This window comes from Jaculus jaculus, chromosome 10, assembly GCF_020740685.1.
Source record: "Jaculus jaculus isolate mJacJac1 chromosome 10, mJacJac1.mat.Y.cur, whole genome shotgun sequence".
Taxonomy (NCBI): domain Eukaryota; kingdom Metazoa; phylum Chordata; class Mammalia; order Rodentia; family Dipodidae; genus Jaculus; species Jaculus jaculus.
The window spans coordinates 10,454,225-10,479,048 of NC_059111.1; the positions used below are offsets into that span (position 1 = coordinate 10,454,225).

The following is a 24,824-nucleotide window of genomic DNA, read 5'->3' on the forward strand; positions in this document are numbered from 1 at the left end:
TGTTTTCTGGGAGGTACAAGTAAGGCCTTTTAAGATTCCTGCAGCTTTGAGTTCAGGTTATATCTTTCAGATATGTGTGAAAAACCTAATTTTGCAGTTAAAATAATTCATTTTCTGGGAGGGGGAAGTAATAGGATAGGTGAAGTTTCGACAATAATTATTTTCCAACTTATTATTTTCCCTAAGAATAGTTTCCTGTATGTTAGACTTAGGTCATAGAAAATTTATTATTTTTACCAAGAGTGGTTTCCTGTATGTTAGATTTAGGTCATAAACTTCCCATTTAGTCTGTAGATGTGTTACTTACAGGCATCTCTTTGTGTCCTGTAAGGCAAAAGTTGATTTTTTTTTGTGCGCATATTTACTTATGTGCCATTTTCTGAATTGACTTAAAGGCTTTACTTTTTAAATCTTGGACTTTTCCTATGACTCCCCCCACCCCAGTGATAGATGCAAAATGCATCTTGTTTTTCAGTATGACTGCAAACTTTCCTTTAAAAACCCTCACTCAATTTTAGAGGTATAAGTGAAGTGGGGAACTCTGAGAGTAGGTGGAAATATGAAAGAGTTCAAATTCATTTCAGCCAGTGGAAACTGAAGTCATGTGCACTGAGTGTTTTTGTCATGTGACGGAGCAGTTCATCCAAAGTCAATTACAAGTCAGTACAGCCGCTCCCGTGTAGCAGTGGCATGGATGGGAAGCCATCTCATAGTTTTCCTTGCGTGCCCAGCACAGTAGAACCAATGCTCTGTTTTAAGTAGAAACAGTGCCATTTTGGATCAAGTTAAATTATTAAATTTCAAGTGCAGTAGAAGGAAAGAAATACAAAAACCACAGGTGTTCTAACATTTTGGAGCTTTGAAAAGCCTAAAAAAATATAAGTGTTTTATACATTTAAGCCACTTTGAATTTTATTTTTCTCTTTGTCTTTCAGTTAGCAATTGACTATGGCATCAAATTTTTGGAGACAAGCGCAAAATCTAGTACCAATGTGGAAGAGGTAAGGAGGAAACGGGATGCGTGACGAGCTATCAGGTAGCAGCGTGCGTGCACAGGCATCCTGAAAGCCTGCGTGTCTCTGGCCCAGTGAAAGCCTCCCTTTGCGCATTTTGTGCCTTGGACTTCCCTGTGAACTCTAGCTGCGGGGTGTTTGCATCGAGCTTCTACACAGGCTGTCGTGAGCTGAACCTTCACTGAGCAGAGGAGATGCCAGTTCAGTTTAAGTTCAGTGTAGCCCTTTGTTTGGAGAGTTGGAAGTCCTGGACCAGCAGTGTCCCCTGCGTATTGGACATCAGTCATGTCACCCTGCAGCTTATTGAACAGATTCCCTCTGTGTATGCCATTAAAGTAAATGAAGCACAGTACATTGTAGCAGTGTGGCATGTGGAAGAAAAAAAGTGTTTATCAAAATGAGGATTAATAAATTTCATTAAGTTAGCTATTAAGAAAACCAGGTCATCTAAAATCTTCACAGAATAGGTTAAAATTACATTTTTTTCCTGATCACTTTAAACAATTTAACAAATAAAAACTCATCGATTTTTTTTTTTTATTCATTTATTTGCAAGCAGAGAGAGAATGGGCACGCCAGGGCCTCCAGCCACTGCAAATGAACTCCAGACACATGTGCCACCTTGTGCATCTGGCTTATGTGGGTCCAGGGGAATCAAACCTAGGTCCTCTGGCTTCACAGGCAAATGCCTAAGCTGCTAAGCCATGTCTCCAGCCCTCATCAGTATTTCTACCCTTGTGAAGAAAACCTATTCTTAGATATTTGATCTGGTTTTCTCTAACAGATAAGTGATGTGTGTTAATACATGTAATTCACTTAACAATACTGGCAGTGATCTGAATGTTTCATTTCCTAGGTTACTTACTGTTTATCATAACATGAAGGCTAAAAATCAAGACAATTTTATTAGCCACTGGACACTCGTCAGAACCTTTTCTTTGTTTTAATTAGCTAATACTCATTGTTCAGGTTGGCTGATGGGTGTTGGGAAACAGGAAGTATCCACTGATTTATTTTCACAAGCATAAATAAACAAAACCCCCACATCTTTCTGTTTGCCATGAAAGGATTTCCCTCCACTGGAAGGAGAGGAGCTTCTTAAGTTCGTTAATGGTGGAGACAGACAAGGTGCTAATGGTAATGGTCCACAGAGAATCACATCTGCAGAAAGAATGTTATACTCTGGCTAAATGTGGTCAGCTCATTCTCCATAAGTAGACTTCTAGAAACACAGTAAAAGTATTGACAGGTTTAAAAAGTACTTGTTTGGCTCAAGAGATATTCTGCGTAGAATGATACTGACATTAATCAGATTTGCCCTGCTTCTTTTATTTGAAGTGATTTCCATGAAGTCAGCTAAGCTGCAGGAGCTGGGGACTTGGGAATGTTAGGACATGGAAGATTATGCATACTTATCTAGGTCTGGCCTCAGAAGAGGTGAAGAAGTGAAGGGTAGTTATTTTGTGATGATAGAGTTTTCAGCTATAGACATATACAAGCTATACATATACATATACAAGCTATACACATAATCAATCATTCATTCACTCATTAAAAAGACAGTAGCACCATTTAGACCAGGCACCATGTCCTCCTCTGGGGAATGTGGAGTGGGTTTACAAAGAGCCTCTGCCCTGTTCTTGATGTGTTGCAGAAGGTATTCATAGCTCAGTATCTTCCATAATATGAACTTGTGACAGACATTATATGTAGAGAAAAGTTGATGAGAATAACAATATGATAACATTGGAAGTATATAATTGAAAAAGATAAGAGCTTTCACCTTCAAGTATTACATTGCATGGTATATTTACAAATGAATTTTAAAAAATCAACATTTATATGTTGAAATATATTATGAATAATTAATAATTTTTGTTTTACCTTTAGGCATTTTTTACCCTTGCACGAGATATAATGACAAAACTCAACAGAAAAATGGTTTGTATGATTTAGTCTTTATTTCTTTGTACAGCTTTCTTTATATGTCACTTAATAACAAGGATGGGCACTCTTACAGTGTATTCTCATTAACCTGATCTCTCTTTAATTATTGATAGGGTTCAACTCTGGTTCTATTTATGTATTTATTTATTTGAGAGAGACAGAGAGCGAGCAAGAGAGAGAGAATGGGCACTCCATGGTCTCTAGGCACTGCAAATGAATTCCAGACATGTGTGCCACCTCATGCATCTAGCTTTACATGGGTACTAGGGAATCAAACCTAGGTCCTTAGGTTTTTTGCAGGCAAATGCCTTAACAGCTGAACCATCTCTCCAGCCCCTCAACTCTGGTTTTTATTTATGTTCTTTAGGCTTCATATATATATATATATATACATATATATATATATAAAGTTAATTTTTACTTATTTGAGAGTGACAGACAGAGAGAGAAAGAGGCAGAGAGAGAGAATGGGTGTGCCAGAGCCTCCAGCCACTGCAAACAAACTCCAGATGGGTGCGCCTCCTTGTGCATCTCATCTGGCTAATATGGGTCCTGGGGAATCCAGATTTGAACCAGGGTCCTTGGGCTTCACAGGCAAGCGCTTAACCACTAAGCCATCTCTCCAGCCCAGGCTTCTTTTTGCATGGCCATTGTTTTAGCTCTTTCCTGTGGCTCCTTAAGTGGTCATTAACTGAATTTTTATCAGTGTAGACAATAATAGAACAAATTGTTTTGTTTTTTTTTTGCCATGAAATTACCTAATTCGACTTTCATATAACACACATTGATCTCTCTATATTTGTGATCTGAAGTTGATCTGGTTTGCTAGTTTTGAGGCCATCTCCATAACTATTCCTTATGACAACCTTGCAAGTGTATTTCCACCTGATTCCTGGTGATAATTGTACGCCTTACATTACCAACTCATCGAACTCAAGTAGGATTGTTTACTGTCTATGCAACATCATTTCCATCATTGTCCTTGAAACTCTACGTGCCATGGGTGGAACTTTCTTTGAGCTGGACATAGGAGCTTCCTACCTAATATATTATTAACATAGAAGTCCTAGGGCTGGAGAGATGGCTCAGTGGTTGAAGGCACTTGCTTGCAAAGCCTGTAGGCTAGGGTTCGATTCCCCAGGACCCACATAAAGCCAGATGCACAAGATGGCACATGCTTCTAGAGTTTGTTTGCAGCGCAAGAGGCCCTGGAGCACCCATCTCTCATTCTCTCTCCTTCTTTCTATAAATAAATTTAAATTTTTTTAAAAGTCCTAGCCCAAGAACCTCTCTCTGTTTTTAACATTTTTTTCAAAGAAAGAAAGAAGTATTAAAGCTTGTCCCTTTTTCTAATAAAGTACTCCAGTAGGCACACATTTCAGTAGATTGCACACTTCCCATGGCACAGTTTTACTTTTTAGGTCATTGGAGTCAAACTATGAAACCTTATTTTCCTTAGTAACTTTCTCTCCTATTTTCTAGAATGACAGCAATTCATCAGGGGCAGGTGGTCCAGTGAAAATAACAGAAAACCGATCCAAGAAGACCAGTTTCTTCCGTTGTTCGCTGCTTTGATAAACTCTTTCCTCCTGAGAGACTGCGGCACACGCCGAGGGCCCTTCCCTGCTTCTTTGAAAGCACAGGTCACCCAGCCTCAGAGTCCCTGTGCCCGGCTGCTGCGGAGAGCACCACGGAACTGCGACCTCTCGACGCCCAGCACCGAGGGGCTCCAGCCTCGTGGCCTAGCAAACAAACAGGCTCCTTTCTTCCAGCGTGGAAGCAATGAAGTGGAGACACACGCAAGACCTACCTGGTTTTTCTTTGTCTTACTGCCTGCTGCCGAAGCTGCCACCTTTCCTTTCCACTCTGCCCATCAGTGCCAGCCTTTCCCTGGTACAGCACAATCTTAGACTCCCGTTGGTGCACATCCGTGCCATGAAGTTCTCGGCAAACTTATTCATGTTGGGGGACGTTAAGACCACAAAACATTAAGCAGAGGTTGCTATAATGATATAATGAAATTAAAGGGCAGTTGATCTGGTTCATATGACCAATAGTTACTGCGTTCATAGCATTTTTTGAAAGGGCTTTGATTTGTGATGTTCTTAAAGAGTTATTAAATTCTGATCAATTTTATTATTAAGATTCATAAATTCCCCGAATCTATTCATCAGATTTTCCTCATCCCTTCAGACTGTTGATGGCTGTGCTCCATTCCTGATCTTTGGCCACAGAGTATGAGTAAATATCTAACTCACTTTTTAAATTGCTTACCTATGCCTAATTTACAGAAACTGCATTTGGAACCACTCTGCTCTCACTTTTCCTGAGGTTTATATTGGCTATTCTTTCCCATATTTGACTTTCTGTAATTTCTTAAGTATCTGAAACTAATACCATATCCAAACATTGTCTCTATTTGTGAGTTGAAATTTTACATAGGAAGAGAAATGTATCACTTAGGAGTTTATTTCAGCATCTGACTGTGGCTCTGTCATATCAGAATGTATGTTCCCCCTTAGGTTGACCCTTTAGCTTGTAGTTACCAGTTCTTTCCATAATTCCTGTCTGTGAGAGTTAACATAGGTTAGACTTAGAGTTTAGTTTACAGAAAGCATAGCTTTAGGGAAAGATCTTAACTTGTTAATGTAAGATTAAGAGACAGCCCTTAGTAGTGCTGAAAATAATTATTGTTACTTCTACTTTGGGGTTTAGAAAAGTAATCATAATCAGATCCAGCACTCTCTCTAGAAAACCTTGCCTTTTCTTTAGAGAAAACAGGGTCAGGGTTTCAGTTTCACACAGCTGTTGTTGAACGTGAGGCACCCAGCTCCATCTGCTTAGGTTGTTTTTACAGAACTTGGTTCAGTCATTCAGGCCAACCAAAAGCTGAGTTGCCTTTCTCACCAAACACCGGTACTAACACTTCTTTTTGTGGACACAACCATCATGTAAGGAAAAAAGGTATTAATAACATACGTGCCAAACTCAGATTATAATGTCATGGTTCTGATTTTAGCCTTCAGTGAGTATCCTAACACAGAGGGCACCGTGGTGACTAGGAAGTGAGTTCTGTAATAAGTACTTTTCCTGTTGTGCCTACCAAGTCTGTGTCATGCTACGTAGTTGAAAGCTGGAGCTGGGAATGGGAACCAGCTTCACAGTTAGCTGTAGGCTCACTGTTTGGACCTGTCAGGCCTTACTTCTTATTTAAAAACTCAAAAACCAATTTAATGGCTGCAAATATGCCAGAGCTATTTTTGGTGAGTACACTGAACTTCGTTGATAAATTTCAGCCCGCTTTATTTTTCTTAATAGTTACCTGTAGACTTAAAAGTCATCTACTCTTCTCCTGGTGTAATCAATAGCTCCATGACTGAGAGCTGATTGGACGCCTACCGTCTTCAATTATATCCACTTTTGAAAGGAAAAATCAATTCTTAGGAATGTCTTAAAGCCACCACTTTTGTGGACAAAAAGTTCAAGCAGTCGAGCTTTCTGGGCGATAACAAAGTGCTGTCCAGAAGGCCAGGGCTGCAGCGTCACATGTGAATGTAACTCTTAGCATTTTACCTCTGTTTGGTGTCTTAACACTTCGGTTTCTATCTCAGGGGTTGTCTGCAGACCAAAACTGACATATTCTGTGGTTAGCTGTTTTTGTTTGTTGTTTTAACAGAATGCTTGACTTTCATTGTTTTTCTTCCCTCTTCCGCCTCCAGTAGGTTAATAGCTCGTCTCCATGACCTTCCCTTTGATGAGCCTGTGCAAGTTAGATGAATTTGAAGTGCTCTTTGAAGTAGCAGCAAACTGGGCATGTGTGCTCTGCCGTCCAGAAAGAGACTGTCCTTGTTATTTTCTTACATTTAGCTTTGCTAAATTGTATATAATTTCAGCTAAAACCATAGGAAATTCACTTTCTGCATGGTAAAATGACCCAGTACATAATGTACTTTGCTTCAAAATGTACATAGAGTGCATTATTTTTTTTCCTATTTGTAGATGAATTTAGCGACAGATAATTGTCTGTTCCCTGCTGAAACTGAATAAATCTAGGTGTTGTTTTTTTTTTTTTTCTTTTTAGGAACATTTTTGTGGTCTTATGCATAAGGTACATAGAGACTTTTGCAGCAGTATTAGTGGCTCAACAGCTGCACTTTATTAGCATTATGCTAATTTTTAACATTGATTGACTGGGCTAGATTGTCAAAGAAGAGTCTGAGGGTATCAGACAGTGGAGATGTGCTGTAACTAAGTAGCGTGTCAATCAGCTGGTTGGCAGGTGTTTTGCTGGGAACTTACTTGAGCTGTATTTTCCTGTGGATGGAGGATGATGAGGTAGGTGATCCCCCTGAGCCTCGGCGAGTGGGTGGGTGCCGCAGGGTTTACCACTTACATAGACATTTGTACAGTCTTTGTTATCAATTTCCAGAAGACTATACTCTACTTCGAAGGACTATTTTTTAATTATACCTCATTTAGCTAACTAGTATTCTAATACCTGGTAGGAAAAAAAAAAACAAAACAGTGAGCCAGCCTTTAAACATCCAACAGAATATAGACTATATGTTTTGTTTTGTCTTGTCTTGAACAGAAGGCATCCTAGGAAAAGATAATAGACTAGAACATACATGTTTTATCTAATAGCATACAAAAGTATTACTGCCCTATCTCCATTAATGAATTTAGTTGTGCAATATAGATTTGTGCAGGAGTTGCTGAGTGAGAGATTATAGCTCCATTTTACAGGTTCTGAAGGCTGAAAGCATGTATTAAGACTTATAAAGTTTTTTTTTTCCTGTGATCAGTAAAGTGATACATTTAAGCAGACCTCCTTTTCAAGTTTATGACTTAGATTCCTTTATAAATATAGTTCGTAATCTTTAAAGATAAGCTTCTAAACTTAAATTTTTAAATTGCATTTCATTATGTTGGCTTACTTCTCAGATTTTAAACATTCCTTTTCTGCAATCAAACTTTTGATATTTTTTAGAGTTTTCTTTTAAATATAAGTGGCCTTCCTTTCCTTTCTTGTTACATTTGGGGGCAGAGAGGAATGTCTAAAAATGAAATCCCTAGACTTAGAAAGACAAACAAGGTCAGGATATACTGATAAAATTTCATTTCAGCAAAATTTTACAATAGAATTTATTTTAGACTAATACAATATATGGGTTTCATGTTCACTATAAAATAAACTAAATGAAATGTAAAGAAATGAAAATAGTAAACCATTATTTTAGAGACTTTTCATGTTTTGCCTCATTTCTTGAAATGTGTGCCATATGCAGTGAAATTTCTTGTTGCCAAGAACTGATAGGACTTCATATCTCATCTCCATACTTTTTAAAACATGTGAACTTATGATCGTTCATTCCTATGGCCTTAGAGATGGGTTTTATTTTGTTTGCTTGCAGATGACACTGCAGTTTCCTTCATGCAAGATTCTGTAAACTGTTTGACTAAAATCATGCCCCTGATGGGAACTCTCTAGTTTTTCCATAGAATTATCCTACTTGTGTGTTGAAACATATTTTATTTTCTCTCTAATGGCTTAATGTGAGAAGCTCCTGCGGATAACTTGGACTGTCATTTGGTTAATCTTGTTTCAGCCAATTCATTAACTGTACTGAGACTGATGCTGTTTTTTAAAAAATGGATTTTACTCCAGGTGAAATTTTTTTTTACAATAATACTCATCTAAAATAAAAAAAAAACTACATAATGAAAATGTTCATGACTCTCAAGTGGATTGCACATCTTAAATATATATAAATAGATTATTAGTAAGTTTTTAATTGGCGTATAGTCATTGTAAATGGTACTTCCTAAGGACTCATAAATACCTTGAACATGTACTCCTACCCTTCCATCTCTTTCCTCCCCACTGCTGTTAGTTTCCTTTGTTCCCCTAGACATATTTGTTGCTTTCACATCATATATACATACATGTTTTACGTATCTATATAAAACCTTGCTCTACAAACGAGAGAAAACATGCAGTGTGTGTCTTTGTGAGACTGACTTCATTTTCTCACGATGATCTCCAGTTGCATCCATTTTATTACAGAGGACATAATTTCACTCTTTTTTATGGGTGTGAAAAACTCCATTGTGAAATACTGCACACTTTCTGTATCTACTCCTCTGTGAGTTGACACCTGGGTTGTCTCCATAACATAGCTATTCCGAATAGTGCTGCAATAAGCATTGATGTAAAAGGACCTCTGCGATTATTGACTTACGCAGTTGCTCAGGTAAAAACTGAGGAATGGTACACCTGGGCCACGTGGTGGATCTATGTTGTTGGTTTTTTTTTAATTTTTAAATTTTTATTAACATTTTCCAAGATTATAAAAAAAAAAATCCCATGGTAATTCCCTCCCTCCCCCCACAACACTTTCCCCTTTGAAATTCCATTCTCCATCATATTACCTCCCCATCTCAATCATTGTACTTACATATATACAATATCAACCTATTAAGTACCCTCCTCCCTGTCTTTCTCTTCTATGTTAAGTTTTTTGAGTGACCTCCACACGGATTTCCATGGTGGCTAAACTACTTCGCATTCCCACTGGTAGTGGGTAAAAGCCTTCCTTTTGTCTACTTTCTGGCCAGCATATATTGTTTTCTTCATGACTCCCATTCTAAATGGGATGAGATGGAATCTCAGTATAGTTTTAATTTGCATGGTTTTGATGATTACTGATGTTAAACATTTTTTCATATACTCATTGGCCATTTGTACATCATTCATTGAGAAATGTCTTTTGATTTCATTAGCCCATTTATTGACTAGGTTGCTTGATTTCTTGTAATTTAGTTGTGTTCTTGGTCTGAATATTACTCCTCTGTTAGATGTATAGCTAGCAAAGATTTTATCCCATTCTGTCAGCTGTATCTTCATTAAACTAATTGATTCCTTTGCTGGAATTGCATTTTTGTTTGTTTGTTTGTTTGTTTTCAAGGTAGGGTCTTGCTCAGGGTGACCTATAATTCACTATGGAGTCTCAGGCTGGCCTCAAACTCACAGTGATCCTCCTACCTCAGCCTCCTGAGTGCTGGGATTAAAGGCATGTAGCACCACACCTGGCTCTGGAACATTTTTAAAATGTTTCTTTTGGGCTGGAGGGATGGCTTAGCAGTTAAGGCGTTTGCCTGCAAAGCCAAAGGACTTTGGTTCGATTCACCAGGACCCTCATTATTCAGATGCACCAGGGGGCTCGTGTGTCTGGAATTCATTTGCAGTGGCTGGAGGCCCTGGCACGCCCATTCCCATTCCCTCCCTCTCCCTCTCTCTCCTCTTTCTGTCAAATAAGTAAATAAAAATAAATAAATAAAATGCTTTGTTTATGATTTAAACTATGGTAGACTTGTGATGTTTTAGCAGACTTTTCACTTTGAGGTATTTAAAGACTTGGACTAATGTTTGGACCTCCTCCTGTGCTTAATTCAAAATACGCTTCGCTACTCTGTTGTAGAACTTCAGCCTCATAGGGTTCATTCTGCCCTTCAGTCCTTGCTTAACTCCTGTTTTGTTTTCACCAGCAAGTAACAACTGGATGACACCAGCCCTGTGTATATCTTGCCCTTTTGCCTGTGCATGTTTCAGATGTGTGTCTTTCTCAGTCTTGTCTTGGTCATTTGGTTACTCTGTCAGGCTTCTACCTGTGCTCCTCTCCCCTCTGGCCTCAGAGAGCAAAGCAGCTGTCTCAAGGTGCTCAGGCCCTCCCTGACCTGTACCCCTTCATGGCCATCCTTCCACTTGGTAGAGGCATCCTTTTCACTGTGCTCTCTTCTTTGACTCAGCTCCATGTTCATCTTTTTTTAAATGTATATATTTTTTGTTCATTTTTATTTATTTGAGAGTGACAGAGAGAGAGAGAGAATGGGCGCGCCAGGGCCTCCAGCCACTGCAAATGAACTCCAGACGCATGCGCCCCCCTGTGCATCTGGCTAACGTGGGTCCTGGGGAACCGAGCCTCGAACCGGGGTCCTTAGGCTTTACAGGCAAGTGCTTACCCGCTAAGCCACCTCTCCAGCCCCCACGTTCATCGTTGCACCCTCTCTTGCATCCAGGGAACTCACGGCGGTTGTCTGTATGCCTTCACACTCTCACGCTGTCCTAGCTCTTGCCCCTCGGCGCCTCGGCGTCCTTAGCCTTCTGACCTCACCCGCTCATGTCGCACCCTTACCTGCTCCTTCCTTCGTGCATGATTCAGCTTTTTCAAAGGGCTGCCTGGAGCCCATGCAGTGGCACACAACTATAGAATCTCAGCATGCAGGAGGATCGTTAACTTTGATGCCAGTCTGAGACACATAACGAGATCCTGTCTCAGAAAAAAAGGGGGGGGAGCACTGGGGGGGATGGCTTAGTTGGGCCTGGGTTTTAGGTCACCAGCATGCACATAACCACTGGGCGTGGCAGTGGGCACCTGTAATTCAAGTGCTGGACAGTCAAGAGACAGGAGTCCTTGGCTTTTCTGGCTAGCTTGTCTAGCCAAGTCAGTGAGCTCTAGCTTCACTGTTTCACAAAATAAGGTGGAAAGCGACTGAGGAAGACATCTGGTGTCAACTCTGGCCTCTGCATGCACACAGACACATGAGCATCCGTACACATACGGTCATTCATACGCGCACACCTCACACACACACCTGCAAAAAGAAAACAAAGCAACGTCAGGGATGACAATGTAGCTCAGCAGTATCGTGTTTGCATGGCATGCGTCCCTGGGTTTTAAAAAAGTCTACTGGAAGCCAGGCATGGTGGTGCACGCCTTTAATCCCAGCACTCGGGAGGCAGAGGTAGGAGGATCGCCGTGAGTTCAAGGCTACCCTGAGACTACATAGTGAATTCCAGGTTAGCCTGGGCTAGAGCGAGGCCCTACCTCAAAAAACAAACAAGCAAAAAGTATATGTGAGAGAAAAAAGAGAATGGGCATGCCAAGGCCGCCTACCTGCCTTTGCAAACAAGCTCCACACACATGCACCACTTTGTGTGTCTGGCTTTACATGGGTATTGGAGATTTGAACCCCAGCTGTCATGCTTTGCAAAGAAGTGCCTCTAACTGTTGAGCCATCTCTCCAGCCCCAAGACTTGGGTTGGATACTCAGTAGTAAAAAAGTAAAGAAGAAAAAAAAAAAAAACTGATGGTGATCTATTCAAAGTAAGTTTTAGGTTTTAGCTTAAATATTACAATGACATTTCAGGAAAAATAATCTCATATTTGTAGCTACAGTAGTCAGCAAGAAACTGTCTCGGGTCTCAGTAGAAACAGCTTGATCTACTGTAGACAGGCTTTTCTATAAAGGCTTCCAGGGACTGGGGATATGGCCCAGTGGTATAGTGCTTGCCTCGCATTTGCAAGGACCTGGTTCATTCCTTAGTGTCCTACACACACACAGAAACACACATACACACACACCCGCATACACACAGTTCTGTTATTAGCTATGAGGTTCCAGGCTGGTTCTGTTATTAACTATTAAGGTGCATCTTACCTTTTTGTGTGCATGCACACGCACGCACGCACGCACATGATGATTGCCCAAGTTCTTTCTCAGCTCTAAATATATATCTATGATATTTGATATATATATATTCCCCAAGTCTTACCCAGCTCTCTCTCTCTGCACACACACACATATAATATACATTTGATATATGCATATGTATGTGATGATTCCTCAAGTCCTTTCCCAGCTCTAAAATCTGTGAGGCACCAGTCATTTCTCCAAAGCACACTACTTCCCCTTCCACCATCACCGCAATTTGTCTCTCCAACGTCTAAATGAAGCTATTTCTTTTTGTGGTTTATAAATTTGGTATAGAAATTAAATCAATTTGATCAACTTGATTTATGTCTGATTGCACAGTTTTTGTCTTTTTGTCATTTCTTTTGCATTGCCTTTAGTAAAACTCAGTAGTCAGTATTGTGGATTTGCTATGAGTGTGGTTATTCTTTTCGTCTCCAGTTTTCTAAGTGTTGCTTCCTGTAAAATCAGTGCTGAATAAGACCTAGGTCTCAGATTGATTCCTGCACAGCCTCTTGTTCTAGGGACCTTCCCCATCCTGCCTGCCAAGGGGAAACTGCATCGCTTGTTTCTAAGGAAACTGAATGGATTCGTCCTCCATCCCATGTCCTCCTCTAGGTGGTATCTTTTTTGCCAAAACCCAGTTTCTCTTCCTCTTTCTTTCCTCACAGAGTAACTCCAGACACTTGTGCCACTTAGTGGGCATGTGTGACCTTGAACTTGCCTCACCTTTGTGTGTCTGGCTAACAGGAGAGTAGAACATGGGTCCTTAGGCTTCACAGGCAAGTGCCTTAGCTGCTAAGCCATCGCTCCAGCCCTGCAGATGGTCTTTTATTCCTAGCTCTGTTATATTCACTCGTGACCTGCTGATAGCTCTACTCAGTGAACACTATATCTTACTTAACCCCTCAGCACTTCTGAAGTGGTTTTCCCCTGGGTTCATACAGCAGCACACACTCCCGTTTTCCTCACTGCCTTCTCGATTGCTCTTTTTCATCTTCCTCTGTTCATTTCCTAAGATTGGTTTCTGGTGTAAGCTCCTGCCCTTGTTTACTGACTCTAGGTCAGATTCTAACCACTCACTCTGTGTTCTGAAGAGTCCCAATTCTGGATTTTCAGTTCATATCTCCCCATCCTGTAAATTCGGTTGCATATGCCTAACACAGAGTCCTGCAAGCATCTAAATTTCAAGGTATCCCAAATGATAGCCCTGATTGCCCCAACTCTTCTATGTCCTCCTATCTCTGTAACAACCATGTAAGCCAGAAATCTCTGGAAGCCATCATCCTGACCTTCTCATTACTTGTAGCTCATGAGTCACTAAATTCTGTTTGCAAATTCCTCAATCTCTCCTAAACTTAGACTCCTGATACATCTTGATTCACCTCACTGTGAGCTCATGTCTGTATCATGCCAAGAACTTCTATCTAAAATTCCTTTTCCATATCTTTACAAAGCATATGTGATCACATCATTCCCCTGGTTAAAACCTGTGATTTTAGGTAAACTCAAAAATCCACAAAACTCTTTTAAAAGGCCCTTGTGATTTGACCCTTGCTGCTCTTTCTAGTGTTTTCTTTTTGCTCTCATAGGCCTAGGCTATCCCCTGATACTCTCAAGATTTTCTCAAAAATGCCCTGCATTTGGGCTGGAGAGAGATGACTCAGTGACTAAGATGCTTGCTTGCAAAGCCTGATGGTCTGATTCCCCAGTATCCACATAAAACCATATGGACAAAGTGGCCCATGCATCTGGAGTTTATTTGCAGCAACAAGAGGTCCTGGTGCGCCCATTTGCTCTCTTTCTCCCCATTCTCTTCTTGCAAATAAGTAAAAATAGGGTTTTGTTTGTTTAATGCTTTGCTTTCTTTTACTTTGAGCATGTTGCACCGGTCCTTCTATCTTTTCTTTACATCTTGCTTGCCATCTTCAGCTATGACCCAAAGTGTGCATAGGCCGCGTGCAGGGGCTTGCACCTTTAACCCCAGAATCTGGGAGGCTCAGTTAGGAGGATCACTGTGAATTTGAGGCTTGTCTTGAGAGTAGTGAATTCCAGGTCAGCCTGGGCTACAGCAAAACCCTACCTCAAAAATATATAAACAAACAAATAAATAAAATAAAATCCAAAGTATGAATAGCTGTTATCCTTTTTATTAAATGTCAGAAGCTTGGTCTGAATGGCCTTCCTCCGTCTGTATAATCTCATAGCTTCCTCTGCATGCCTGCCTGAACTTTCCACTAGCTACAAGCCCCATGGGAACAGGAGTATATCTGTTTCATTGGTTTATTTCTAACACCTAGCATTATGCCTAATCCCAGTAGGCATTCACCCTGTATTTTGAAGAAAGAACTGGTTAAATGAAATTTACCAGCATTACCACAACACGAAGAGAGAAACTGCATTCATTAGCATGTGCTCAGTCTGGAAGAACTCTCAGCAGTGTGTGACCATGCCCGCAGTAAGCACCTGCCCCACCTTTCAATCATCTTCTTAGAATTATTTAGCACCTTGTGTTTCCAAGACTTTGGAAGAAACTAATGAGAGTAAGTTAGAGTCAATAGTCTCGAGTTCCTCACTGTAAACAAATCATTAGTATCAGTGGAAAGATGCTTTAAAATTTGTGTATGTGTGTGTGTGCACCTATGCATGTGTGCCATCAGAGGACAACCTTGGAGTGTTTGTCTTCTCCTCCTACCTTCTTTTCAAGACAGGGTCTCCTGTGTGACCCCACCCCTGGCCCCAAACACACACATGTAGTCCAGTCTAGCTGGCTTCTGGATTCTCCCACTGGCGTAGGTGCATAGGGATCACAGATCCACGTGCCATTTTGTGAAAAGCTTTGTGTGGGTTCTGGGAAATGGAACTCGGGCCAGAAGGCTTGTAAACAAGTGCCTTTAACTACTGAGCCATCTCCTCAGCCCCTGGAATGTGCTTTTTAATTTTATCTTTTTACTTTTTCCAGTTTCCTTTATTAATTAGCCACTTAAGCCAGACATTTTTTTTTAATTTTTTATTTATTTATTTGAGAGCGACAGACACAGAGAGAAAGACAGATAGGAGAGAGAGAGAATGGGTGCGCCAGGGCTTCCAGCCTCTGCAAACGAACTCCAGACGCGTGCACCCCCTTGTGCATCTGGCTAACGTGGGACCTGGGGAACCGAGCCTCGAACCGGGGTCCTTAGGCTTCACAGGCAAGCGCTTAACTGCTAAGCCATCTCTCCAGCCCAAGCCAGACATTTTTAATTAGCAACAGTGAACTCAGTAGTCCTCAGCTTACTGAAGCTCTTCCAACTTTGTAATGTACAAAGGACAGAAGTTCTTGGGTTTTGTTTATATATACACATGCAAATATATATGCATGATGTAGGTATATGTATAAAACCAAGAAATTACTTATATTTTCAAGATCTTTTTTAATGTTTATTTTTATTTATTTATTTGACAGAAAGAGGGAGAGAGAGAGAGAATGGGTGCGCCAGGGCCTCCAGCCACTGCAAACAAACTCCAGACGCGTGCGCCCACTTGTGCATCTGGCTAACGTGGGTCCTGGGGAATCAAACCTGGGTCCTTTGGCTTTGTAGGCAAATGCCTTAACCGCTAAGCCATCCCTCCAGCCCTATTGTTCAAGATCTTTATCATTTCAGCTGTATTAGTGCCCACAGTTCTGGCCATCTACCATATCTGAGCATTTAACCACCCTCAAGAGGAAGAGGAAAGTTGCATATCCAAAAGGGAAACTAAATGTTTTCACATTACTTCCAGATTCTCCTTTTTTTTTTTTTTTTTTGGTTTTTCGAGGTAGGGTCTTACTCCAGCCCAGGCTGACCTGGAATTCACTATGGAGTCTCAGGGTGGCCTCGAACTCACGGCAATCCTCCTACCTCTGCCTCCCCAAGTGCTGGGATTAAAGGTGTGTGCCACCATGCCTGGCTCCTTTTTTTTAATCTTATTTTATTTTTTCTCAATTTTTAAAACATTTTCCATGATTGTAAAAAGTATACCATGGTAATACCCTCTCTTCCCCCCTTTTCCCCTTTGAAATTCCATGGAATGTGCTTTTTAAGTACTGGTGTATGAATGTAAAATAGTATTATCATGATCCCTAGAAAGCTTGAAACAAGCTTTTGTTGTCAGTGAATGCCGAGGACAGCTATGTTATTTGTGACCTTGCATCCTTTCCTCGATTCCAACAGACACCACTTAAAGATGTTGTCACAGATGAGGAATACCTGTCGTGTTTTTTAATTTCCTTCTCATTTTTGCAGCTGAACTTAAGGTCTAAAATTAAGCTGAAATAGTCAAAATACAATGAATTCAAATTTCCCCAAGTCAGTTCTGAACATTGAGGGTGGGATGGCATTGTCACAGGTGACTTTATCATTCCCACCCTCCGCCCCTTTCCTTCCCTTTTCCCTTCCTCCTCCTTTCCCTCCCTTCTCTCCCTCTTTTGCCCTTCCTCTCGCCTTTCTCTCCTTCTCCCTAACCTCCTCTTTTTTATTTTTTATTTTTTTTGAGGTAGGGTCTTGCTCTAGCCCAGGCTATCTGGAATTCATTCAGTAGTCTCAAGGTGGCCTTGAACTCACAGCTATCCTCCTACCTCTGCCTCCCAAGTGCTGGGATTAAAGGTGTGTGCCACCACACCCAGCTGTAACCTCCCTTCTTATTTGGTCTCCCTCTCCCTCTCTCTCTTATTCTCTCTTTCTGGCAGGATCTTATCACATAGCCCAGGCTGGCTTCAAATTTATAAGCCTCCTGCCTCTACCTCCCAAGTACTGGGATTAAAGATGTGTACTTACCATGCCTGGCTTTATATGACTTACTTCTAAAATGTTTGAAGTGGGCTGGGGCGATGACTTAGCAGTTAAAGGCATTTGCTTGTAAAGCCTGACAGCCAGGGTTTGATTCCCCAGGAACCCAGAGCACATAGTGGCACATACATCTGGAGATCATTTGCAGCAGGAGGTGGACCTGGTGTGCCCATAATCGCTCTGTATGTTTCTTGAATTTATTTAAAAATAAATAAAGGGCTGGAAAGCTGGCTTAGCGGTTAAGGCACTTGCCTGCAAAGCCTTAGGACCCATGTTCGACTCTCCAGATCCCACGTAAGCCAGAGGCACAAAGGTGAGGCAAGGGCAAGGTTGCACATATCCACTAGGTGGTGCAAGTGTCTGGAGTTCTATTACAGTGGCTGAGGCTCTAGTGCACCAATTCTTTCTCTCTCTCTAAAATAAAAATATATTAAAAATTTTAAAAATAAGATGTTTGAAGCATCTTTAATCAAGAAAAATACATATTGGTTAAAATACAGGTAATGAGAGCTGGAGAAATGGCTTAGCAGTTAAGCACTTGCCTGTGAAGCCTAAGGACCCCAGTTCAAGGCTCAATTCCCTAGGACCCACGTTAGCCAGATGCACAAGGGGGCACATGCGTCTGGAGTTCATTCGCAGGGGCTGGAGGCCCTGGTGCACCTATTCTCTTTCTCTCTGTCTGCCTCTTTCTCTGACGCTTTCAAATAAATAAATAAAAATAAAAACATTTTTAAAAATACGGGTAATGAAATCATTAAAATAGGGTAAAAGAATCCCATTTTGAAGTCGGGGCAGTAATTTTTTTTTTTAACAACAACAACAAAAAACAACCCAGAATAGCTGCTGAGTATGAAATTTAGCTCTGAATCTACACATATGAATCTGTCAAAGACAGAGATCTATTGGAATACTGAACAGCAGTTAGGTTTGTATTGCTGGGTAGGCTGGCTCATGCCTTTACTTCCAACAGTAGGAAGGCGGGTACAGGAGGACTGCAGGTGCCCTGTGCTTTTATGAAAGTATTCCTGCATGGAGCTGAAGCACTGGGATTATACTGGATGACTATGACTCAGGGTAGAACCAAGGGAGTCTTTTTTAATGGCAAATCACTCTATCACTGTGAATTTATTGTCCATCAGTTTTAACAGGTGCCAGGTAAGACAGCTCAAAAGTTATTGTTTACAGTATTCTGTGTAATAAAGCGAATGTACATGCAACTGTTTTTAAGATATGCCAAGATGATATTTTTCCATAAGGAATACAAATAGGCTGGAGAGATGGCTTAGTGGTAAAGATACTTGCCTGCAAAGCCAAAGGACCCAGTTTCGATTCCCCAGGACCCACGTAAATATACAAGGGGCACATGTACTTGGAGTTCATTTGCAGCAGCTGGATGCCCCAGTGCTCTCTGTGTCTGTCTCTCTGCCTCTTTCTCTCTCTACAAATAAAGATGAGGGAATAATAGAGGCTAATAAAGGAATGAATACAATTAAAAATACAAAAAAGTATTTGAGGGGCCCTTTTCAGAGGCAAAGTACCTTCAGTCAGTTTTCAACTTTTGACTACCAGTCCGTGTTGTCAATGAGGCTTTTCAAGAGTCCTGGTGCACATTTCAGATGTGTGGGAGTGCCAGTGCACCCCTCAAGATAACTTGTGAAATATTCTCACTTAATAGAGGGAAAGATGTATCTTTGAAGTGAAGAACCAGGGAATGTTTCAGTCTTTAAATTTCTCAGAAATGGTTCAATTGTTAGAAGGTTGCGGAAGCTTAAGATTCACTTCTAAAATTATTCCATTTATTGTAAAGGTATTTAATGAGCTCCTTCTCAGCAAAGTCCCTGCCCTCCAGACGGCTACATTTACTGGGGAGCTGAAGGAGCAAGCAAAGGGGGCGTCTGTCAGAGCGCAGGGCGGGGAGATGTTACTCTAGCTATGGGGTTGTTGACTCCAGACAGTTCCTCCTCAGTGAGAACAGAAGATACTTTATTCTGGAGCCAAATATGATTGGATACGGCCTAGGAACATGGATTTTTGCTTCAACTATGTTCCAACATAGAAATGCTTTCATGAAAATTTTAGAGTAACAGTACAAAAGAAAACCAAGACACTCTTCAAGTACAGTGGTGAGAAGCTGGGAAGTTTCTGCTATAGGCTTGTTTCAGTTGCTTCCTGGGGACATTCTGAGCTTTTGGGGATGAGGGGTTAATTCATCCCAAAACGTTTTGTGTGATAGTCATAAGGATGTTCGGTTAAACAATGACCTATGAGCAAATGAATGAATGGCTTAGGGACAAAATAGTCTCAGAAAATGAGGCTCCAGATCTCCCACGTTCCATCTCTCCACAATCCCCAAGTCTAATCAGTGGACCAGCTTGTAGACTTTCTTTTTACGTAGGTGTAGTTTCTTTCTGGGAACTTCACAGGATGGTTCAGAGAACGCTTCCAAAGCAGGATTTTGTCTTTTATTTATTTATTTATTTATTTATTTTTTTGGTTTTTCAAGGCAGGGTCTCACTATGGCTCAGGCTGACCTGGAATTAACTCTGTAATCTCAGGGTGGCCTCGAACTCACGGCGATCCTCCTACCTCTGCCTCCCGAGCGCTGGGATTAAAGGCGTGCGCCACCACGCCCGGCCCCAAAGCAGGATTTTGGATACAGGGTGCTGAGATGAAAACCAGCTTGCCACAACGGCTTCTTCTGTCACCATTTCATACATTTGCCATCTGGAGTTACTGGCCTGGGTCACTGCTAACCCAGCCTGGATTAAAAATATGATGGATCACAGCGTTCCTGCAACTATGCAGATGGAAAAAAAATGTGCTTTTAATAAGAATCATTTATTTTAAAAGAAGCCTTGCCTCTGTCCTGTTATATTTTCTTTAGTTGGTCTGCGGCACTAAAGGGGGCTGGTGACCTCCCCTTAGCTACCTAACGGCTGGCACATAGTGCCTCTCATCAATGTGTGCTTGAGGTGGAGGGAGCTACGCTTGCACACGAGTCGCCAGCCTGCCTCACCTTGAGATGAGCACCTGCGGCGAGCCAGCGTGGTCTGGAAGGCTTGACGTGCAGAATGCCCCGGCGCCGCCACCCGGCCTCTGGCCTCCGCTCCCTGCCCACAGCTTTGACAGCGTCGGGCATACGCTGCCCCGGGCCTGGCCCTGACTGCTCCCGCCCTGGAGGCCTGCCCGCCCAGTCCCGCCCCGGGCCAGCACCTCGAGGCCCGCCTGGCCTCCCTGTGTGTACCCGGAGCTGCTCCAGGCCCACTGAAGATCTTCGCGCCTCCCTGGCTGCCGCGCTCCAGAAGCCGCCTCTCCTGCACTCTCGTCCCGCCCTGTCCTGCTCCCTGCCCCGCTCGGAGCTGAGACGACCAGGTTCTTCGCTCGCCTCCGCCCGCTGGTCCTACCCCACCTGTCGCCCGCTAACGCTCCATGCCCAGCTCGAGCCCCGCCCAGCTCTGCCAGTGCTGGCACCTCGGGCCCCGCCCCGCCCCAGCCCCGCCCCGCCCCGCCCCGTCCCCTCTGCCCGTGCCGTTATCGAGCCCCGCCCCAGCTGCCCGTGCCCGTCATCTAGCTTCGTCCCCGAGTTCCGCCCCGCCCCCTCCGCCCGTGCCCGTCATCGACCCCGCCCCGAGCTTCGCCACGCCCCCTCTGCCCGTGCCCGTCATCGACCCCGCCCCGATCTTCGCCACGCCCCCTCTGCCCGTGCCCGTCATCGACCCCGCCCCGCCCCGCCCCCTCCGCCAGTGTCCTTCATCGAGCTCCGCCCCTCCCCCTCCGCCCCGCCCCTTCCGCCCCGAGCTCCGCCCCTCCCCCTCTGCCCGTGCCGTCATCGACCCCGCCTCCCTACGCCCCGCCCCCTACGCCCCGAGCTTCGCCCCGCCCCCTCTGCCCGTGCCCGTCATCGACCCCGCCCAGAGCTTCGCCCCGCCCCCTCTGCCCGTGCCCGTCATCGACCCCGCCCAGAGCTTCGCCCCGCCCCCTCTGCCCGTGCCCGTCATCGAGCCCCGCCCCGCCCCGCCCCCTCCGCCAGTGTCCTTCATCGAGCTCCGCCCCGCCCCCTCCGCCCGTCCGCGGCACCTCGAGCCCCGCCCGCGGCCACCCCGCGTCCCGCCGCGCGCGTCTCTTCCCTCCGCCTCCTGCGCTCTCCCGCGCCGACCGGCTCCGGGCCCCGCGGCCCGGGCTTCCGCGGTCGCCATGACGGCGGCCGTGTTCTTCGGTTGCGCCTTCATTGCCTTCGGACCCGCGCTCGCTCTCTACGTCTTCACCATCGCCACGGACCCGCTGCGCGTCATCTTCCTCATCGCCGGGTGAGGCGGTTGCGCCGGAAGCGCGGGCCCCGGGGCTCCCGGGGGTGCGGGATGTGGGCCGCAGGAGTCCGGGCAGAGAGGAGGAGAGCGGGCCCCGGCCTCTCCGAGGACCGCAGGGAGAACAGCCGCAGACCCCGCGGAGCGTCCTGCCGAGAGCCTCCCCTTCGTGGGTCTCCATCCGCTCGTGCCCGGCAGGCCCGTGGGGTGGGCGGTGCACCTAAGAGTGAGAAAAACGTGTGGATGCGTTCTTGTGCTCTAGATGTTTCTGTAGACGGGAACCTCTTAAAAGTTCCCGCCGTTCTCCACGGCGTCTGTAATCCCAACGGGCCGAGAGCCATTTGTAAGAGTCCAGAGTAGCCAGGGGTCACTGGGGACCAGATGTCCACCCCACCCCCACCGAGAATCCGAACGTCCAGGTGGGATTCGGGCTCAGATTCCTTCCAGACCCACGGGTGGTGGCTCAGGCGTGCATCCGAGGCGGCGGAATCCCGGCGGGACGCAGCAGCCGCTGACCCCTCTCCCCTGGGAGCTTGGTGAAGCCCCAAGTCGAGTTCTTCCTAAGACACGCCCCCTCGCCCCCTCGCTGGCGAAGCCAAGTGGTGTCCCGTTTCCTGGGCTTGCCTCCCCTCCCGCGACTGTACCGAAAGGGCTACAACGCTTGCATGGGCTGTGGGCTGGAGGGATGGCTTAGCGGGTAACGGGCTTGCTGGTGAAGCCCAAGGACCCACGTTCAGTTCCCCAGTATCCACATAATGCAGATGTACAAGGTAGCACGTGCGTCTGAAGTGCGTTTGCAGTGGCTGGAGGCCCTGGCGTGCCCATTCTCACTATCTCAAAGAAAATATTTTTTAAAAAAATAGAGGTTGGATGGGCTGGAGAGATGGCTTAGCGGTTAAGCACTAAGCACTTGCCTGTGAAGCCTAAGGACCCCCCCCCCCCCCCCCGTTCAAGGCTCGGTTCCCCGGGACCCACGTTAGCCAGATGCGCAAGGGGGCGCACGTGTCTGGAGTACGTTTGCAGTGGCTGAAGGCCCTGGTGCACCCATTCTTTCTCTTTCTCTCTCTGCCTTTTTCTTGGTCTGTTGCTCTGAAATAAATAAATAATAAAAAAAATTATTTAAAAAAATAGAGATTGGAGCTAATGGCTTGTAAAGCTTGCTATAATTGTAAAAAGTCACCGACAGGGCCTGGAAGACTCATCTACACCAGAGCACAGGTTTTTAACCTCTGACTTTTATATGGCACATTCTATTAATAGAGATTTAAGCATTCTTGTTTTTCCTGTATGGAAAAGGTACTTGTCTATGCTGACCATTAAATCCATAAATTCTGGTGGGTTTTAAGTATAGGAAAGTTGCTATAGTCACCACTTATGTACTGTGTTAACACATCAATGGACAAAGCATCCGTTATGAAGAAAAGCAAACAATTATTTCCAGCCAACCAGTCCCTTGGCCGGCAGTCTGCATGTGCATGTAACAGGGTCACTAGAAGCAAGTAATGGTTGGGCAAATGTCACATACTTCTTGGACTAGATGTATATCTCTTATTAAGGACAATGCACCATTTATTAAAAACGATTTAGATCACTTTATGAAGATTTTTAAAATATTTATTTGAGAAAGAGAGAGAATGGATGCACTGAGGCCTCCAGCAAACAAACTCCAGATGCATGCACCACCTTGTGCAGGTGGCTTTATGTGGGTACTGGGGAACTGAACCTGGGTCCTTTGGCTTTGCTAGCATATGCGTTAACTGCTAAGCCATCTCTGCAACCTCAGGAATTGTTTTTTCCTTATTAAAAAGTTAGGAAATCTATTCCTTCTCTGGCAGAGTTTGATCGGAAGTCATTATTGATTCTGTACTTATGCTCACTGGGAACTTGTTTTCCTACTTTTCAGAGCTTTCTTCTGGCTGGTGTCTTTACTGCTTTCATCCATCATTTGGTTCATAGCAAGACTCACTACAGACAGCAGAGACGGACCCATACAGAAACACCTGCTGATCTTTGGAGTGTTGCTCTCAGTCTGTATCCAGGAAATGTTCCGGTTTGCATATTACAGACTTTTAAAGTAAGCTAAATGTTTGCTTTATCCTTTTTTTTTCCCCAGTTAGACTTGAATTATAATTTTGATGATTTTAAACCATAAACCTATGATATTTGAGGTACATATTTTCTTAGGTAAATCTACATGAAGGGATTGGCACATTTCTAGACTGAAAAAATTGAGTGTTTTAACTTAGGATTGATCCTTCCTCTCTTCCCCCCTTCCCTTCCACTCTAAAATATTTATTGAGAATTTACTGAACACTAACTCCCTAGACATTGGAGATAGCAACAGTGATTAAGAGCCAGAAGCTTTGGCCTCATGGATCATATAGTAGGAGGAAACAGGCCAGAAATGAATCAACAAGAAAATACATAGTGGTATAGTGGTAGCTGGGTGTGGTGGCACACGCCTTTAATCCTAGCACTCAGGAGGTGGAGGTAGAAGGATCACTGTGAGTTCAAGGCCATCCTGAGACTACATAGTGAATTCCAGGTCAGCCTGGGCTAGAGAAAAACCCTATCTCAAAAAAAAAAAAAAAAAAAAAAGCTTGTTTGCAAAGCCTGCAGGCCCAGGTTCAGACCCCAGAGCCCACGTAAAGTCATAGAACAAACTAGCACATGCGCCTGGAGTCCATTTGCCGTGGGGCAAGATGTGTGCCATTATACACGTTCCCCTGAAATCAGTCAATCAATAAAATACTTTTTTAAAAAAATTTTTGTTCATTATTTATTTATTTGAGAGCTATAGACACAGAGAGAAAGATACATAGAGGGAGAGAGAGAGAATGGGCACACCAGGGCTTCCAGCCACTGCAAACAAATTCCAGCGTGCGCCCCCTTGTGCATCTGGCTAATGTGGGACCTGGGGAACCACGCCTCGAACCGGGGTCCTTAGGATTCACAGGCAAGCGCTTAACCGCTAAGCCATCTCTCCAGCCCCAATAAAATACTTTTTAAAAATGAAAGTACACTATATATTAGAAGGCAGGTACATTGGAAAAAAAAATAACCTAGGGAAATAGTTAATAAAACAACAAAAATCCTCCTAGTTTAGACTTTATTTTTCCCCAGCCCCTGAAATAAACTATTCTTACAGAGATTATGCCTTCCATTATTTTAACTGTTATGGGAAAACGGGTTCATTTAGTAATATTTCCTATAGTTTT

General features: G+C 43.6%; 2 protein-coding genes across 2 annotated transcripts in view; both read left to right on the forward strand.

The window, feature by feature from the left end:
• Rab8b (RAB8B, member RAS oncogene family) overlaps window positions 1-9,898 on the forward strand; it is an 84,303-nt gene extending 74,405 nt beyond the window's left edge. The window contains exons 6-8 of the mRNA XM_004662528.2: window positions 936-1,001; window positions 2,904-2,954; window positions 4,443-9,898. Coding sequence (XP_004662585.1) covers window positions 936-1,001; window positions 2,904-2,954; window positions 4,443-4,535 — 210 coding nt within the window. The 3' untranslated portion in view covers window positions 4,536-9,898. The remainder of the gene's footprint in view (window positions 1-935; window positions 1,002-2,903; window positions 2,955-4,442) is intronic.
• An 11,525-nt stretch (window positions 9,899-21,423) lies between these two features.
• Window positions 21,424-24,824, forward strand: part of Aph1b (aph-1 homolog B, gamma-secretase subunit) — a 31,711-nt gene continuing 28,310 nt past the window's right edge. Inside the window, exons 1-2 of the mRNA XM_004662529.2 lie at window positions 21,424-21,609; window positions 23,510-23,680. Of these exons, the coding sequence (XP_004662586.1) occupies window positions 21,497-21,609; window positions 23,510-23,680 (284 nt within the window). The 5' untranslated portion in view covers window positions 21,424-21,496. The remainder of the gene's footprint in view (window positions 21,610-23,509; window positions 23,681-24,824) is intronic.